This window comes from Mauremys mutica, chromosome 4, assembly GCF_020497125.1.
Source record: "Mauremys mutica isolate MM-2020 ecotype Southern chromosome 4, ASM2049712v1, whole genome shotgun sequence".
Taxonomy (NCBI): Eukaryota; Metazoa; Chordata; order Testudines; family Geoemydidae; genus Mauremys; species Mauremys mutica.
Genome location: NC_059075.1, coordinates 117,884,266 through 117,902,997, shown reverse-complemented (window position 1 = coordinate 117,902,997; position 18,732 = coordinate 117,884,266). Strand labels below are relative to the sequence as shown.

General features: G+C 52.0%; 1 protein-coding gene across 1 annotated transcript in view; it reads left to right on the top strand.

The window, feature by feature from the left end:
• Nucleotides 1-5,192: 5,192 nt before the first annotated feature.
• Nucleotides 5,193-18,732, top strand: part of LOC123369026 (NACHT, LRR and PYD domains-containing protein 3-like) — a 33,499-nt gene continuing 19,959 nt past the window's right edge. Inside the window, exons 1-3 of the mRNA XM_045014398.1 lie at nucleotides 5,193-5,472; nucleotides 5,891-5,956; nucleotides 17,429-17,503. Coding sequence (XP_044870333.1) covers nucleotides 5,193-5,472; nucleotides 5,891-5,956; nucleotides 17,429-17,503 — 421 coding nt within the window. The remainder of the gene's footprint in view (nucleotides 5,473-5,890; nucleotides 5,957-17,428; nucleotides 17,504-18,732) is intronic.

Below are 18,732 nucleotides of genomic sequence, written 5' to 3'. Positions count from 1 at the left end.
ATTGCAGGCCCTGGTTCTCATGGGAGACATTAATCACCCTGATATCTGCTGGGAGAGCAATACAGCGGTGCACAGACAATCCAGGAAGTTTTTGGAAAGTGTAGGGGACAATTTCCTGGTGCAAGTGCTGGAGGAACCAACTCGGGGCAGAGCTCTTCTTGACCTGCTGCTCACAAACAGAGAAGAGTTAGTAGGGGAAGCAAAAGTGGATGGGAACCTGGGAGGCAGTGACCATGAGATGGTCGAGTTCAGGATCCTGACACAAGGAAGAAAGGAGAGCAGCAGAATACAGACCCTGTACTTCAGAAAAGCAGATTTTGACTCCCTCAGGGAGCTGATGGGCAGGATCCCCTGGGAAAATAACATGAGGGGGAAAGGAATCCAGGAGAGCTGGCTGTATTTTAAAGAATCCTTATTGAGGTTGTAGGAAGAATAGTAAATATGGCAGGCGACCAGCTTGGCTTAACAGTGTAATCCTTGCTGATCTTAAACACAAAAAAGTAGCTTACAAGAAGTGGAAGCTTGGCCAAATGACCAGGGAGGAGTATAAAAATATTGCTCAGGCATGCAGGAGTGAAATCAGGAAGGCCAAATCACACTTGGAGTTGCAGCTAGCAAGAGATGTTAAGGCTAACAAGAAGGGTTTCTTCAGGTATGTTAGCAACAAGAAGAAAGTCAAGGAAAATGTGGGCCCCTTACTGAATGAGGGAGGCAACCTAGTGACAGAGAATGTGGAAAAAGCTAATGTTCTCAATGCTTTTTTTGTCTCTGTCTTCACAAACAAGGTCAGTTCCCAAACTGCTGCTCTGGGCAGCACAGTATGGGGAGAAGGTTACCAGCCCTCTGTGGAGAAAGAAGTGGTTTGGGACTATTTAGAAAAACTAGACGAGCACAAGTCCATGGGGCCGGATGCGCTGCATCCGAGGGTGCTAATGGAGTTGGCGGATGTGATTGCAGAGCCATTGGCCATTATCTTTGAAAACTCATGGCGAACGGGGGAGGTCCCGGACGACTGGAAAAAGGCTAATGTAGTGCCCATCTTTAAAAAACGGAAGAACGAGGATCCGGGGAACTACAGGCCAGTCAGCCTCATCTCAGTCCCTGGAAAAATCATGAAGCAAGTCCTCAAGGAATCAATTCTGAAGCACTTAGAGGTGAGGAAAGTGATCAGAAACAGTCAGCATGGATTCACCAAGGGAAGTCATGCCTGACTAACCTAATTGTCTTCTATGAGGAGATAACTGGCTCTGTGGATGAGGGGAAAGCAGTGGACTTGTTATTCCTGGACTTTAGCAAAGCTTTTGACATGGTCTCCCACAGTATTCTTGCCAGCAAGTTAAAGAAGTATGGGCTGGATGAACAGACTATAAGGTGGATAGAAAGCTGGCTAGATCGTCGGGCTCAACGGGTAGCGATCAACGGCTCCATGTCTAGTTGGCAGCCAGTTTCGAGTGGAGTGCCCCAAGGGTAGGTCCTGGGGCTGGTTTTGTTCAATATCTTCATTAATGATCTGGAGGATGGCATGGACTGCACTCTCAGCAGGTTTGCAGATGACTCTAAACTTGGAGGAGTAGTAGATATGTTGGAGGGTAGGGATAGGATACAGAGGGACCTAGACAAATTAGAGGACTGGGCCAAAAGAAACCTGACGAGGTTCAACAAGGACAAGTGCAGAGTCCTGCACTTAGGACGGAAGAATCCCATGCACTGTTACAGACTAGGGACCGAATGGCTAGGAAGCAGTTCTACAGAAAAGGACCAAGGGGTTACAGTGGATGAGAAGCTGGATATGAGTCAACAGTGTGCCCTTGTTGCCAAGAAGGCTAATGGCATATTGGGCTGTATAAGTAGAGGCATTGCCAGGAGATCGAGGGATGTGATCATTCCCCTCTATTTGACATTGGTGAGGCATCATCTGGAGTACTGTGTCCAGTTTTGGGCTCCACACTACAAGAAGGATGTGGAAAAATTGGAAAGAATCCAGTGGAGGGCAACAAAAATGATTAGGGGGCTGGAGCACATGACTTATGAGGAGAGGCTGAGGGAACTGGGATTGTTTAGTCTGCAGAAGAGAAGGATGATAGCTGCTTTCAACTACCTGAAAGAGGGTTCCAAAGAGGATGGATCTAGACTATTCTCAGTGGTACCCAATGACAGAACAAGGAGTAATGTCTCAAGTTGCAGTGGGGGAGGTTTAGGTTGGATATTAGGAAAAACTTTTTCACTAGTAGGGTGGTGAAGCACTGGAATGAGTTACCTAGGGAGGTGGTGGAATCTCCTTCCTTAGAGGTTTTTAAGGTCAGGCTTGACAAAGCCCTGGCTGGGATGATTTAGTTGGGAATTGGTCCTGCTTTGAGCAGGGGGTTGGACTAGATGACCTCCTGAGGTCCCTTCCAACCCTGATATTCTATGATTCTATGAGCTTATCAATAAAATGAAGGTGAAATTATTTCAAGCTGAGTGAGTAGACAGGAAACAGGGACTGCTTGTAAATGTGAACATGTTTTCTGTGGCGACAGTTGTGAGCCACAAGCTTCCTTCTGGGGGTGAATTTTAAAAGTCGAATTCACCCCAAACCAGCTCTCTTCAGTGATGCAAGGTAAGCACAGACTGAGTTATATTTCAATTGAACTAAATCATATTAGATACAGCTTTATGAAGAAATTCTAAATCTATTATTAGGAGAGAAAAGGTGGTCTGAGCTGTTTGTTTTCTTCTAGAAATAGAGTGGCTGTAATCTCATAATTGTGTCTTTATTTAACCTCCAAGTACATGTCTTGTATTTAAACCTGAAGGAAGAAAAATGTTGTGACTATTGCTCTAGTTTGCAAACATCTTTGCAGATCTATGTATGGGAAAAATTAAACTGTAGTTCTTATGTAAATGTGTGGAGGAAGTTGGGATTCAGAAGAAACTTAAGAGAGCATTTCAGTCCCTTTGCTGTGCACTTTATTGTCTGAATTCCATCTTCAAAACTCAATGCCTCTCCCTAAGCAATTGGAATTTTCTGTAGTTTCCCCCCCCCCACCCTGAAAATTATTTAGCAATGTGTTCAGGGAAAACATTTAAAAAAGATCCTTTTTGGAAGTTTTGACCCAACAGCCTCACTTCTGTTTTACCTCTCTGGCTAATGAATTGCAGATGCCACAAATTCCCAACTTTTTCCACACACATTTACAGGAATCTCTCAGACATGGGCCACTTTCAAATTTATTTATTTTTAAAAAAAAGGAATTTTAAAGTGATTTCGCATTTTTTATCATAGCTGAAAATGTATGTTCCAACAAAATCTGCAGCAGCCCTTCTGGGACACAAGGGTTTGTTCCAACTCAACCAAGGAACTCTGCTGCACCAGCGCTCATAATGGTGACTGTGAGCACATTCCCGGGGTGCCTCAGAAGCAGTAATGACTGGGCTTCCTGTGTTTTGACAGGGCTACCTGCCAGTGACCAAACTGCTCTCTTTCGCACACTCCTCCGAAAATATTTTTTTTTTCAAGTTAGCTCCTGAGTCAGAACCGTTATTTCGAACCCGACAAAGATGATCTTCACCAGCCCAGGGGTTTCCTTAGCTCTGCTCTCTGCCACCTCTGCTCTCAGGACACTCAGCCAGTCCCTTCCCCCTGTTTTAAGCCCTAGGCAGGCACCGTTCCCTCCCCATTTTCCCTGTGTCCCCTACCACCTCCACTGACTGGTCCACATTCTCTGTAAACTATAAGCACGCCGTTTATTTCTTTCGTTTTTTGTGAGGGTGAGAGTCTGAGCAGCATGTCGGGGATACATGAGGGGACAGAATCTCTCCACAATGTACCTGATAGATGGAGAGAGAGAGTGTGAGTGGGGCAGACATGTCCAGAGGTGACATGAGAATCGGCCTTGCCTTAAAATCACCTAAAGTGCAGGCTCTTGCTCATGGTATTTCAGACTTTTATGGGAGAGGACCCCTGAAAACCTCACCTCAATCACATGTTTGTAGCCTCCCCACAGCTCCTTCCTCTTTGCTGTCTGATATCGTGAAACCTTCCTCAGTCCTGAGATTGTGAAACCTTCTCAACAGAACCCATGTAACTGGTTACATGAGAATATTATTTGTTTGTGTAATTGCTGGATGTTTCCTTATAGCTGTTCCAGCAACTGTATGATACCAGTAGCCGCATGGGGCTGTGGCTGTGTATTGCTCTCTGTGCCTTACAGGGATACACAAGCCATTAATTTTTCAACAAAGAGTAAATAAAATAAATGATCCCATCTTAGTTTAAATCCTCTAATTTGCCATTTGAGATCCTTCCTAATATCCCATGATGAGCAGAGGGAAATCGCTGACTGACGTCCTTGTGCAGCGACTGGGCAATATGCTGTCGTTTGAGGGCTGTTATAAAAATCAAGGGAGCACTGAAGATCAGTTTTAATTGGAGATGTTTTAGTTTCTTTGTTGAGGAAATAGCCATTTGCTCAAAGCTTTTCTGTTCTTTCGCCTAGATTTTTTTTGTTCTACTATGTTTGAGCACCGAGAAAACTGAGAGAAATAAATCAAACAAGGGCCTCCAGATCTACTTTGTAGCTTTCTGGCTAACGGTAAGTTCATCACACTCTGCATTGTGTGCATTTTGCCTTGGAATGGGCTAATTTCAATCTGATGTAATTTATAGTTTATCCACTCGCTTTATGGGAGCTGATCACCGTGTCACAAATTATCCTTCCCTTGCTATGCTGACGTTCAAAATACCCCTGAGGCTTTCCAAGCTAGCACTGGTTCTCAGTACACAGGTCCTGATACTCCAGGACTCTGGTGCACAGATTCCAGATTGTGCTAGGATATTTTCTGAATTAGGTATCCCCACCCTATGGTTTGGAAATCCATTAAGATGATAAATACTATTCTAGCAGCTTTCGTCCTAAAACTTCAGCTGGCTTTACAAACAGTAACTAAGCTGCATGACACCCCTGTGAGTTAGAGGAGCACAATAGTTCCCATTTACAGATAGGTAAACTGAGGCACAGGAAGACAAAATAACCTATCCAGTGAGTCACTTGTGAGGAAACATACAGAGGCGTTATAAGCCTCAGTGCCCTGCTCTCACCACTAGGATATGCTTCTTCCCTCTAAATAGGAATAAGAGTTGTTATTCCATATTAACTATTAATAATGGGACTTTACATTGTATTTTAGCTCCCCCCTCTCTGATACTGGTGATGGAAAATCAAAGCAGAATCAGTGACCTGCTCATGCATGCCCTTGACAACCTTCTTCAGGAAGACTTCAAAAGATTTAAAGACAAACTAGCACACTCTGACTTTAAGGGGAAAGGCAACATCCCTCGGGGTCAGCTGGAGAAAGCTGACTGGATAGAGACTAAGAACCTCCTGATGCAATTCTATGGTGCAGAGGCTGCAGTGGATGTAACCATAGACATTTTCACTCAGCTCAATTTCAGAGATGCTGCTGAAAAACTCAGAAAAGAAAGAGAGAAAGGTAAGAAACCTAAAGTTACTGTAAAACCTGGGAGTCTCCCCCAGGACAGCAGGAGCAGAAGGAAAAACAGGCTGATGGCAGGAAGTTCTGAATCCCAGCTGGAAATGAGGGGGACTCAGAGCAGAATTGCCCACAGCAGATTCTCTCACCTGCTCCAGTCCCTTTTCACCACTCAGCTGGCACAAGGGGAGCAGAGTCAGCCTGTAACTCTCAATCTGAGGAAATCCTAGGTAGGATTTTCTAACTTCTGCATGTAAAACAGTGGGGCGGATAGGCAGTGATTTTGGGGGTTTTCCACCTCCCTCTGTAGTGTGTGGGTCACTAGCCAGGATTATCCCAGAGGTTGGAATACATGATCAGGTGGTTTCCTTCTGGCCTTAAACACTATGGTATTATTGCAATTAGTCTCCCTTGTTAGTTTTTTCAAAGGAAAAGGAGAAAACTGCAAAAGTTGAAGAAGAAGGAAGAGGGAACAACAAAGAATGTGTTCTGGCACCACGTGCAGAGATACATCACGTCAAGGAGCAGGGAGAAGATCATCCCTCTATGAAAGGCTCTGGTAAGACTGCGCTTAGAATATTGCATCCACCCTTAGTCTAGTTATGCCAAAAAGATGCATCCCAAATGAGGGGAACTCAGAGAACAAGAATAAACATAATTAAGGGACTGCACTATTTATCTACAAAAAAAGAACAAATAAACGAAACTGTTATGGCCAAAATATTACAGAGGGACAAATTCTGCACTGACACACGTGCTGACACATGTGCTGCTTCCTATGAAGAAGCCATTTGCTGTGCACTTATTGAGTCAGTTTAGACTGTATTAGGAATTGTGTGATGACCATTTGCAGGAATGGTTCACATGGGAAAAGACGGTTACTCACCGTAGTAAGTGTTGTTCTTCGAGATGTGTTGCTCCTATCCATTCCAGTCAGGTGTGCGCGCCGCGCGTGCACGGCTCTTCGGAACATTTTTACCCTAGCAACTCCGGCGGGCCGGCTGGCGCCCCCTGGAGTGGCGCCGCCATGGCGCCAGTTATATACCCCAGCCAGCCCGTCCGCTCCTCAGTTCCTTCTTGCCAGCTACTCCGACAGTGGGGAAGGAGGGCGGGTCTGGAATGGATAGGAGCAACACATCTTGAAGAACAACAGTTACTACGGTGAGTAACCGTCTTTTCTTCTTCGAGTGATTGCTCCTATGCATTCCAGTCAGGTGATTCCCAAGCCTTACCTAGGCGGCGGGGTCGGAGTGAGACGTGGCAGAGTGTAAGACTGCTGAGCCGAAGGCTGCATCGTCTCTGGATTGCTGCACCAACGCGTAGTGGGAAGCGAAGGTGTGTACAGAAGACCAGGTGGCCGCTCTACAGATGTCCTGGATAGGAACATGGGCGAGGAAGGCGGCCAACGAGGCTTGCGCTCTCGTGGAGTGAGCGGTGAGGCGGCACGGTGGCACGCGAGCCAGCTCGTAGCATGTCTGGATACATGCCGTGACCCAGGAGGAAATCCGCTGAGAGGAGACCGGCTCGCCTTTCATGCGATCGGCAACCGCTATGAACAGCTGGGTCGAACGCCGGAAGGGCTTCGTCCGCTCAATATAAAAAGCGAGGGCCCTGCGGACATCCAGGGTGTGAAGCTGTTGCTCCCGAGGTGAGGCGTGCGGCTTCGGGAAGAAGACCGGGAGGAAGATCTCCTGATTGATGTGGAAGGCCGACACCACTTTCGGGAGGAAGGCAGGGTGTGGGCGAAGCTGCACCTTGTCTGCATGGAAGACGGTATAAGGTGGATCGACTGTTAGGGCATGAAGCTCAGACACTCGTCTTGCCGATGTTATAGCGACGAGAAAAGCCGTCTTCCACGAGAGGTAGAGCAGGGAGCATGTGGCCAAAGGCTTGAAGGGGGCTCCCATAAGCCTGGCCAGAACGAGGTTCAAATCCCAGGCCGGGGTAGGATGTCTTATCGGCGGGTACAACCGGTCTAGGCCCTTCAGGAAGCGGGAAACCATCTGGTTCGAGAAGATGGATCGACCGTCTATGGCTGGCCGAAAGGCGGACACGGCCGCCAAATGTACCTTCAAAGAGGAGACCGCGAGACCTTGCTCCTTAAGGTACCAGAGGTAGTCCAGGATTATAGACAGAGGGACTAGGAAGGGATTAAGTCCATTTTGCAAGATAGGTGGAGCGAGTGGAAGGCTTTCTGCTTTCAAGCAGGACTCGCTGCACTGCCGCCGAACAGTCCCTCTCTGCGTGGGTCAGCCACGCAGGTACCAAGCTGTAAGATGGAGGGACTGCAGGTCCGGGTGGCGGAGTCTGCCGAAGTCCTGCGTGATGAGGTTTGGCCATAACGGGAGGGGAATGGGCTCCCGAACGGAGAGCTCGAGCAGCAGGGTGTATTAATGCTGCCTCAGCCAGGCCGGAGCGACGAGTTTTAGGTGGGCTCGGTCCCTCCAAAGTTTGAGCAGCGCCCGGTGGATGAGCGGGAACGGAGGGAAGGCATAGAGGAGGTGATCTGTCCAGGAGTACAGGAAGGCGTCCGACAGGGAGCCCGGAGAGCGGCCCTGGTAGGAACAGAATTGGTGGCACTTCCTGTTCTTCTTGGAGGCAAACAGGTCTACCTGGGGAAAGCCCCACTGTTGGAAAATCATGTGCACTACGTCCGGTCGAAGGGACCACTCGTGGGCTAGGAAAGACCTGCTGAGGTGGTCCGCCAGTGTGTTCTGCACTCCTGGAAGAAAGGACACTTGTAGGTGAATCGAGTGGGTCACGCAGAAGTCCCACAGGAGCATCGCTTCCTTGCAGAGAGGGGAGGAGCTGGCTCCGCCTTGCTTGTTCACGTAGAACATTGCCGTCGTGTTGTCCGTGAATACTGCGACGCACCAGCCTTGCAGGCGGGTACGGAAGGTGTGACACGCCAAACGGATCGCTCGCAGCTCCCGGATGTTGATGTGAAGAGCGAGCTCTTGGGGCGACCAAAGGCCTTGGGTGTGAAGGTCTCCCAGGTGAGCCCCCCACCCCAGCGCTGAGGCATCCGTGGTCAGAGTGACGGATGGGCAAGGGGGGTGGAACGGGACTCCTGCACACACCACCTCTGGGTCTAGCCACCAGCTGAGTGACTCGAGGGTGGGCTTCGTGACCGTGACCACCATGTCGATGGGGTCGCGATGCGGGCGGTACACCGACACCAGCCAGGACTGGAACGGGCGAAGGCGGAGTCTCGCGTACGCGGTGACAAACGTACAGGACACCATGTGGCCCAGGAGGCGGAGGCAGGACCGCACCGTTGTCGTGGGAAAGGTGTGGAGGTCCTGGATGATGGAGACCATTGTCTGGTGCCGAGATCGCGGGAGGCAGGCCCTGGCCAAATTGGAGTCGAGAACTGCTCCAATGAACTCCACCCGCTGCGACGGAGTTAAGGTGGACTTCTCGGCATTGATGAGAAGACCGAGGTGTCGAAATAGAGACAGGACTTTTGTCATCTGGTCCGTTACCAGCTGCCGGGACGTTCCACGAACCAGCCAATCGTCGAGATACGGGTAAACGTGTATATGACGACGGCGGAGGGCGGCGGCAACCACTGCCATGCACTTGGTAAAAACCCTCGGCGCGGTGAATAGGCCGAATGATAGCACTGCGAACTGGTAGTGTGCGTTGTTGACTATGAAACGCAGATAGCGTCGATAGGGAGGGTAAATCGCGACATGGAAGTACGCGTCCTTCATGTCGAGGGGGTCAAACCAGTCTCCTGGATCCAGGGAGGGAATGATGGTCCCCAGGGTGACCATGCGAAACTTGAGCTTGAGCAGGTACCTGTTCAGCTCCCGGAGGTCCAGTATTGGACGTAGACCTCCTTTCGCCTTGGGGATGAGAAAGTATCGGGAATAGAATCCCCTGCCCCGCATGTCATGCGGCACCTCTTCCATGGCACCCAAGCTCAACAGAGTCCCGACCTCTTGTAAGAGGAATTGCTCGTGAGAGGGATCCCTGAAGAGGGACGGGGTCGGTGGGTGCGAAGGGGGGGGGCGAAACAAATTGAAGGCGGTAACCAAACTGGATTGTTTGAAGCACCCAGTTGTCCGTTGTTATTTGGGACCACGCCAAAAGGAAATGGGAAAGGCGGTTGCAAAACAAACGGGTAGGATCCGGTACTGAGACTGATGGGCCGTCCTTGGGCGTCCCATCAAAACGCCTGTTTGGGGCCCTGAGGGGCCTTGGAAGGCGGATGGGTTGGGTTGCGCCGGTTGCCCGAAGGTCGACGGCGATTCAGGCCGGGTCGCCGGCTATTATATGGTCGTGCCCTGGGCTGATTGAAAGGCCAGTAGGGTTGTGGTCTGAATGACCTTCGCTGTGTTGCAGGTGTATGCATCCCCAGAGTGCGGATGGCTATGCGACCGTCCTTGAGGGTCTGGATTCTGGAGTCAGTCTTCTCAGAAAACAGACCCTGAGTGTCAAAGGGCAGGTCCTGCAGGGTGTACTGCACCTCAGGCGGTAGTGTGGAGGACTGCAACCACGAGATGTGCCTCATGGTCACTCCCGAGGCCAGGGTTCTCGCGCCCGAGTCCGCGGAGTCGAGAGCGGCCTGGATGGAGGACCTGGAGGACTTTTTTCCCTCTTCCAGCAGTGCCGAGAACTCCTGGCGGGAGGCTGTTGGGATCAGGTCCGCGAATTTCGCCAGGGACACCATGATGTCAAAGGTGTACCTGGCGAGGAGGGCCATCTGGTTGGCGATCCGGAGCTGGAGACTGCCTGCAGAATAGACCTTGCGGCCCAACAGGTCCATACGCCTCGCCTCCCTGGGCTTCGGCGCCGGGGCGGGCTGGCCATGCCTTTCCCTGTTGTTGACCGACTGAATGACCAACGAGTCAGGGGCGGGATGAGTGTACAAATACTCATACCCCGTTGGGGGGACGGAGTATTTCCTTTCGACCCCGCGGGCGGTGGGAGGGACGGACGCCGGTGACTGCCAGATAGTAGTGGCGTTTTTCTGGATCGTGCGGATGAATGGCAAGGCCACCCGCACTGGAGCCTCCGCTCCAATCACATTCGTCACCGGGTCTTCGTCCTCCGTGACCTCCGCCACGGGGAGGTCGATAGCCCTCGCCACCCGGCGGAGAAGGTCCTGGTGGGCCCGCAAGTCAATCGGTGGGGGGTCAGTCGTAGAAGCCCCGGCCACCGCCTCGTCTGGTGAAGACAACGAGGACAGGCCTTGGACCACGGCCTCCGCAGGTGGTTCCTCTGAGGGGTGAGCGGCTGACTCGGGCCGAGGATGCCTCTGGGGATCAGGTGGTAACTGGGCCGAACCTGGTGGTGACGGAGGCGGTCTGGTTATCGTGGCCTCCGGCACCCTGCGCTCAGAGGCGGGGGCCCTCGGGGGGAAAGGCATCCCTTGAGTCTCGTAGTGGGCCCAGGGGACCCAGAAGCCCCACTGTTGTGCCCCCTGGGCTGGACCTTGCGGGGCAGCTGGAAGATGACCATTGCTGCCTGCCCCCAAAGCGACTGACGAGGGACGAGATGGCCACGGGGGTGCGGAGGTGCTGATGGACTGCACCGTCGAGGCAGGCAATCTGTCCCCGGACGGTGCCGAGGATCGGTGCCGGTCGTCGCGGTACCGAGATGGCGAATGAGACCATCGACCGTCGCGGTGCTGGGAGCTCGACCGGTGCCGGGAGCTCACCCGGGATCTCGACCGGCGGTGCCGGGAACGGTGCCGGGAATCAGACCTTCGTCGGTGCCGACGGGAAGGAGATTGGGACCGGGAGCGGTGCCGGGAGTGCGACCGGTACCGCGATGTTGAGCGGTACCGGGACTGCGACCGGCGTCGAGAAGGCGACCGGTACCGCGATGGTGAGCGGTGCCGGGACCTCGAGCGGTGCGACGGAGACCGTCTTTGGGACCGGGAGCGAGACTGGGAGCGCCGTCTATTCTGTCCGTCCGGAGGAGGGGGCTGCATCATGGGCGGCTTACCCGCTGACACGACAGCCCGCACCGGCGGTGCCGGGGTCCGGAGACTCGGTGCCTCTGTGAGCTCTATGAGTTCCCTCGCCGTCAAGAATGTCTCGGGCATGGATGGCAACTGCAGCTCGACCGCGGTTGGCACCGGGGAGCAGGGTGGTACCGGACTCGATGGCCCTTGCGGCGCCGGAGTCAACGGCACTGTGCACGGCCTGTGCACGGCCACAGCCGGAACCAGAGGTGGTGGTGGTGGCTGGGCTACATGACCCTGGGCATGGATCTTCGCAGTTGCCTTCGCCGGCTTACGCTTCCTCGATGGTGAGAGGGAACGGTGCTGGGTCGCCGGTGCCGCTTGCGTAGGTCGAGAAGCCTCGGTGCCGGAGTGGCTCGGGGCCGCCGGTGCGCTGCGCGCCGATGAAGCCTTCGGCGCCGGCACGGTCGGTGCCGGGGGATGGAGCGTTGCCTCCATGAGGAGCTGCTTTAAGCGACTGTCCCGCTCCTTTCGTGTCCGGGGCTTAAAGGCCGTGCAGATAGGGCACTTATCTGCACGGTGAGTCTCCCCGAGGCAGCGCAGGCAGGAGTCGTGCGGATCCCCGACCGGCATGTGCCGCTGGCAAGACGCGCAGGGCTTGAAGCCTGGTGCCTTGGGCATGAGCCCGCACCGGTTGTGGAAAAAGAGGGGTAAACCCCCCTTATCCTAAACTACACTAACTAACTTATTCAACTATCTAACACTAAGTACTTAACAACTATATACAAACAAAGGTAGCGAACGCTAGGGTTGTGGAGGACAGAGAGCACTCCACTGTTCCAACTGGCCATCACGGGTGGTAAGAAGGAACTGAGGAGCGGACGGGCCGGCTGGGGTATATAACCGGCGCCATGGCGGCGCCACTCCAAGGGGCGCCAGCCGGCCCGCCGGAGTTGCTAGGGTAAAAATGTTCCGAAGAGCCGTGCATGCGCGGCACGCACACCTGACTGGAATGCATAGGAGCAATCACTCGAAGAAGAATAATCAGTGGTGAGCTCCAGCCGGTTCACACCGGTTCGCAAGAACCGGTTGTTAAATTTAAAGCCTTTTTAGAACCGGTTGTTCCAGGACAACCGGTACTAAAAAGCTTTTAAATTTAACAAAGGCTCGGGCAGCTGTCCACCCAGCCCCCAGCTCACCTCACCCTCTCCCCTGAATGCTCCGCCCTCCTTCTCCTCCCCTTCCCCTGCTTCCCGCGATTCAAATGTTCGCGGGAAGCCTGAAACAAATAACAGGCAGGTAAGCCAGGCACGCGCGGGGGTGGTGGGGGGAACGTCGGGATGGCTCCCCCTGGCCCCAGCCGAGCGCCCCAGCCCGGTCCCAGCCAAGCACCCCCGGCTCGGGCTGGTCCCGGCTGTGCGGCTCGGACTCGGGACCCGCGGCTCCGGCCCCGGTGCTGGCCCGGTGAGTCGGGCTCCGCGGCTCCGGCCCCGGTGCCCCCGTGGCTGCAGCTCCGGTCCTGGCCCCAGCCCTGGTGCCGGCCCGGCAAGTCGGGCTCCGCGGCTCCGGCCCTGGTGCTGGCCCAGGGAGTCGGGCCCTGTGGCTGCAGCTCCGGCCCCGTCCCCGGTGCCGGCCCAGCCCGGGGAGTCGGGCCCCGCGGCTGCGGCTCCGGCCCTGGCCTGGCCCGGGGAGTCGGGCCCCGCGGCTGCGGCTCCGGCCCTGGCCTGGCCCGGGGAGTCGGGCCCCGTGGCTGCAGCTCCGGCCCCGGTGCTGGCCCAGCCCGGGGCGTCGGGCCCCGCGGCTGCAGCTCCGGCCCCAGCCCGGCCAGTGGAGTCGGGCCCCGCGGCTGCAGCTCCGGCCCCGGTGCTGGCCCGGCCCGGGGCATCGGGCCCCGCGGCTCCGGTCGAGGTCCTGGCAGAGCGGACCCGGTCCCGGACCCAGGCAGTGTGGTAAGGGGGCAGGGAGGGGGTGTTCAGTGGGTTGTGGAGGGGTGGATAGGGGTCAGGGCGGTCAGAGGGCAGGGAACAAGGGGATTGAATGGGGGCAAGGATCCCGGGGGGCAATCAGGAAGGGACAGGGGTTGGATGAGGTGGTGGGGGCAGTCAGGGACAGAGAGAAAGGGTGGTTAGATGGGGCAGGGGTCCCGGGGGGCCATCAAGAATGAGAGGAGGGGTTGGATGGGGCTGCAAAGGGCAGTTAGGGGACAGGGAAGGGGGGGATGGGTCATGGGTCCCGGGGGTGTGTGTCAAAAAACATGGGGGGTTGGATGGGGCATGACCCCCCCCCGGGGGGGGCACGACCCCCATGTGAGGTGAGGAGGAGGGAACCAGTTGTTAATATTTTGGCAGCTCATCACTGGGAATAATGCTAAATCATTTAATGCATTGTGGTTGGTCTATCAGCTCCTAATCAGGCTAGAACACGTTTTTGTTTTTTTAAAGTGTGCTCAGTGGTCTGGCCCTATGCACGTAGCCTATAGACTGTTTTCATGGCGCACATGGTTTAAAATGTTTTAAAGGCTGTCTCTTTCTCTCTGTCTCTGTCTCTGTCTCTCTCTCTCATCTCAGTGACACTAGATGGGACAGAACACCACACCCAGGAAGTGTGTGGGTTACAATACAGTCTGAAATGCTGCTGGAGTACTGTTGGGGAGATAGTTCATGTGCCTCATGAACTATCTTTCTCCAATATAGGTTAGGCCCCTTTCTCCAATATAGGTTAGGCTCCCTCTCTGGACTACGTCTCCCACAGTGCACCATGGTTGCCCAGCAAGAGAGCAAACCATGGGTCATCATGGAAGATGTAGTGAAGCTAGGGATCTTGGCCCATAAAAGAGACAGGACCTTAATAAGCATGTCACCTGTCCACTGAAACAGTGGCACTCCACCTCCCATACTACACCATACACTAAACACTGATGTCTAATCCTGTCCTGTGTGATGTGATGGATGTAACCCCGAGATCCTCAATCAGATCTAACTGAGACATTCTGCTGCTAAGGACATGGAGGAAACAAAGATGGGTGAAGAGCCTAAAGTTGCTGTAATTCCTGGGAAACTCTTCTTCAATATTCCCCCTCCCACCAACCCCCCTAAAAAGTTACAGCAGAAGCAGGAAAAGCTGCAATTGCTTAATTACACCGGGTAACTTAACTTAATAACACAAAGGAAAGCCAGAGGTAGCCGTAGTGATTGGAAGCAGGAATGCAGTATTTTCCTAGTGTGGATGTAAAATTGGACATTCCGGAACAAGTGGGAACACAGAAGTTGCTATGTGGGTACTGTACAGGCAAGTGACATCACAATCTTAGTGGAGAAAAATGGGGGCAAGAGCAAGTGATTTGGGGGAACTGGCAGTATAGGCCCAGACTCCCCTCTGAGTTCTACTCCTTTTCCCTGATCTGATGGCACAAGAAGTGTAGCAGAAAGCTCAAGGGGAATCTCCACCTAGCAGAGAACTGGCTGAGGCTGGTCCTGTGCCACCATCTGGTGTAGTCCCTGGCACAACAGTTTTGGAACAAGCATTATTGACCTCCAGCGATTCCTGCAGCTCTACTGTCCCCTTGGGATCACATCCAGCTGGTGTAATTTATAACAATGCTCAAGCTCAGACCATTTTAGAACTAGCCACCAGCTCCAGAATCAGGGAACTGCAATCACGGAAGTGGGGTAAAGGGGTAGAAGGGAAAACAACCAAACCTTGCTGTGGCCGCAGATATGGCATACAGCAGAGCATCTGGTCCCTAAAGGAGAACTTTAAACGTCAAATCGATCACTGGGGTGAAAGGATCAAGCAGCTGTCTGCATTTCTGTAGCAGGAGGGGGAAGGGACCTAAAAATACTTCCAAAGCACTTTCCAGACCAAATGACATAGTTCTGTTTGAGATGTACCTATGGGCTAACCCTTCCCAGAGCCCGGAGGTCATCCCTGTGCAGGCTGGTGCAGTCATGGTGGGCATGGGATCCATAGAGAGGAGGAGGTGCAGGGCAGACAGCTGAGGAATAGGACTAAGGCCAGATCATGGCCAGGGAGGGAGGTTGGGGAAAACACATTCCTTTCCAAGTCCCATTGGACACATCACTAACTGACCTGGGGCTGTATGGGCTGTTTATCAGAGCTCTGTTCTTGCAGGTGGATCCTTGGAACACTGTGGCTCCATTGGAGCTGTTCTGCCAGGGAATGGAGGGAGCAGGACAGGGTGGGAGGGCACAGGGCACGTCTCAGAGAGATTTTTGCAACATCATGATCATTGAGCCTCGTTGGGCCAGCGTGACTTCTCCTGCGGTGACAGCACCAAACTGATTTTGCTGGAAGAGGGAAACTGCTAAGTAAATAAGTGACACCTGCATTTCAATAGCCAATGTTTTGTGAATTCTTGGATCAAAGAAATGCTTTGGGGAAATTGGTGCAAATGCTTTGAGGCTCAGAAAAGTTTTGTAAGCCTTACTTCTGGCCAGCAATGATCAAAGAGACATTCAGTCCCTTATTCCCAGCAACAACAACCTTCATTAGCTGCCTGGCATGCATGGGAAGTGTGACTAACAGAGTACAGCAAATTGTCAACAGAAAATTGGACTTTTATCAAAACAAATTTTGTTTGTGAAAATTGTCAGCGTTCCATGGGAAAAACAAAAACTTTTCTTATGAAAACAGAAAATTTTGATTGTGAAATGCTGCTGGAGTGCTGTATGGCAGTCATAGTTCAGGTGCCTCATGACCCTTTTCTTCTCTATGGACCAGGCTCCCTCTCTGGAGTACATTTTCCATGGTGGCTCAGCAAAAGAGAAAACCATGGTGTATAATGGAAGATCTTGGCCCCTAGAGGAGAATGGGAACATGAGGCAAACAAACTACAATTGCCATAACACATTGCAGCAGCATTTTGTAATCAAAATTTTGGTTTTGAGCCAAACGTTTTTGGCTTTCCTTCTTTTTGGTTTTTCTACCAAAACCTCAAAATCTTCCATGGTGGGGAAAAAAAGGAACTCTAACAGCTCTAATATTCTCCCATGTGTGCTGCTCCTGCTCAGCAGTCTGATGTGGTGGGGAGTAAGATCAGGGCTCTACCTCCTCTCTGCTTTTTACTGACCCTTCAGGGTGCTGGGTTTCCACAAGGATTCCCGTGCTCCCCTGAGAGCAGGTACTGCAATTATACTTGGTTCTTGTGTGGGAATTACAAGGATGTACGATTAGGACCCTGCTTTCTCCCTCCACACCTGTGTAAATGCCAGGTCCAATCTAGCTCTATTATAACAATAGCATCAGTGACACCAGTTATGGTGAGGCGGCAATGCCATGATAAACCCTGGGTAGGATTTTCTAACTTGTGCATAGAAAACAGCAGGGCAGATTGGCCGTGACCTTAGGTTTTTTTTTCTCCTTTCCTCTGTAACAGGGACATCCATAGGGCCCCCACTCCACCCCAGGCCCCACACCCATGCCAGCCCTTCCCCCAAGTCCCTGCCCCAGCTCCACTCCCTCCCCACCCTTACTCCACCCCTTCTGCTGGCAAAGTGGGGGAGGGGGGAACGGGTCTGACGCCTGCTCCTGTTGCCAGGCCCCCTGCTAATCTCCTGGACCTCCCTGGACCCTGCATCCCCCTGAAGTGTGGGCCCCTCCCAAAGCGTGGGGCCCTGGGCAGTTGGCCTGGTCCATCTTATGGATGGGATGGTTCTGCTCTGCAGTGTGTGTGTCCAGGACGCTAGGCAGGATTATTGGAGTAGATCTCACTTAATCATTTCCCTGCCATTGGGGGTGCCTCAGACAGTGGTGCACCTTGGTCCCGCTTATCCTCTGCCTGTGGCACATAATAATCTAGTCTCCTGTGGGCTGTAAAACTTTGGTCTCATTTTGGTTGTTGGGTTTCATGTGCTGGGGCTGTGGGTTGTTGGCTGACTATGATATACGGGACATCAGACTACATGATTTGATGGTCCCTTCTGGCCTTAAAAGCTATGGTATTATTGCAATTAGATTTTTCAAAGGAAAAGGAGAAAACAGCAAAAGTTGAAGAAGAAGGAAGAGGGAACATCAGACAAGGGGATCTAGGACCATGTGCAGAGATACACCACACCAAGGAGCAGGGAGAAGATCATCCTTCTCTGAAAGGCTCTGGTAAGACTGTGCTTAGAATACTGCATCCACCTCTTAGTCCAGTTATGCCGGGTAGATGCACCCCAGATGGGGGGAACTCAAAGAACAACAATAAATGTAATTAAAGGACTATACTACTGACCTACAAAGAATGAACAAATATACTAAATTGTTATGTCCAAAATATTATAGCGGGACAAATCCCACACTGACACATGAAGGTCTGCTTCCTATGAAGAAGCCATTTGCTGTGCTCTTATTGGGTCAATTTACACTGTATTAGGAATTGTGTGATGACCATTTCTAGAAATGGTTCACATGTGAATACTGCTAAATCAATTAATACATTGTGGTTGGTCTGTGTGCTCGTTCTCAGGCTAGAACACATTTTTATTTTCTTAAAGTGTGCTCATATGGTTTGGCCCTACGCACACAGCCTATAGCCTGGTTTAATGGTGCCCGTGGTTTAAACATTTTAAAGCATGTCTTTCTAACACAACTGAACTGCTGCTGGAGTGCTGTATGGGAGTCATAGTTCATGTGCTTCATGACCTCTTTCTTCTTTATGGGCCAGGCTCCCTCTCTGGACTACATCTCCCATGATGCATCATGTGGCTCAGCAAGGGAGAAAACCATGGTGTATCATGGAAGATGTTGTGAATCTAGGGATCTTGGCCCATAGAGAAGACAGGGCCTTCATAAGCAAGTCAGCTGTCCACTGAAACAGTGGCACTCCACCTCCCACCCTGCCCAGATGGGCCCAGTCCAATCTGTCCTCCAGTGGTTGGAGTGGCAGTAGCAAGGAATGGGGTGGAGGGTAAAGCAGAGAAAAGTATGTAAAGGTGCGAAAAACAGAAAGGGATTAAAAGAGCTAGCAACAGGAGAGGAGAGAAAACACAACCAAGGGGCAAGAAGAGAAGTAGTTACACATAAAAAAGATGACAAAAGGGGGAGGGGGAGGAGAATAAAGAATTAAGACAGAAATTAGAAGAAAAAATCAGAACGAACAAAAAAAAAAGAGCCAAATTCAGAAAAACACTTAAGCAAATTCTTAATTTTAAGCACATGCCCAAATCTCATTTATTGTAAAGGGACTTAAATCTGTGCTTAATTGCATTGATGGATCAGAACAAAGATGATAGAGGATCAAGGAGAAAATAAACTATAAAAGACAAGAGACTATTTTTAACATGTAAAATTCTAGCAAAATGTTGAGTCACATGATGGTGGGAATGCTGGGTGAAGGGGGA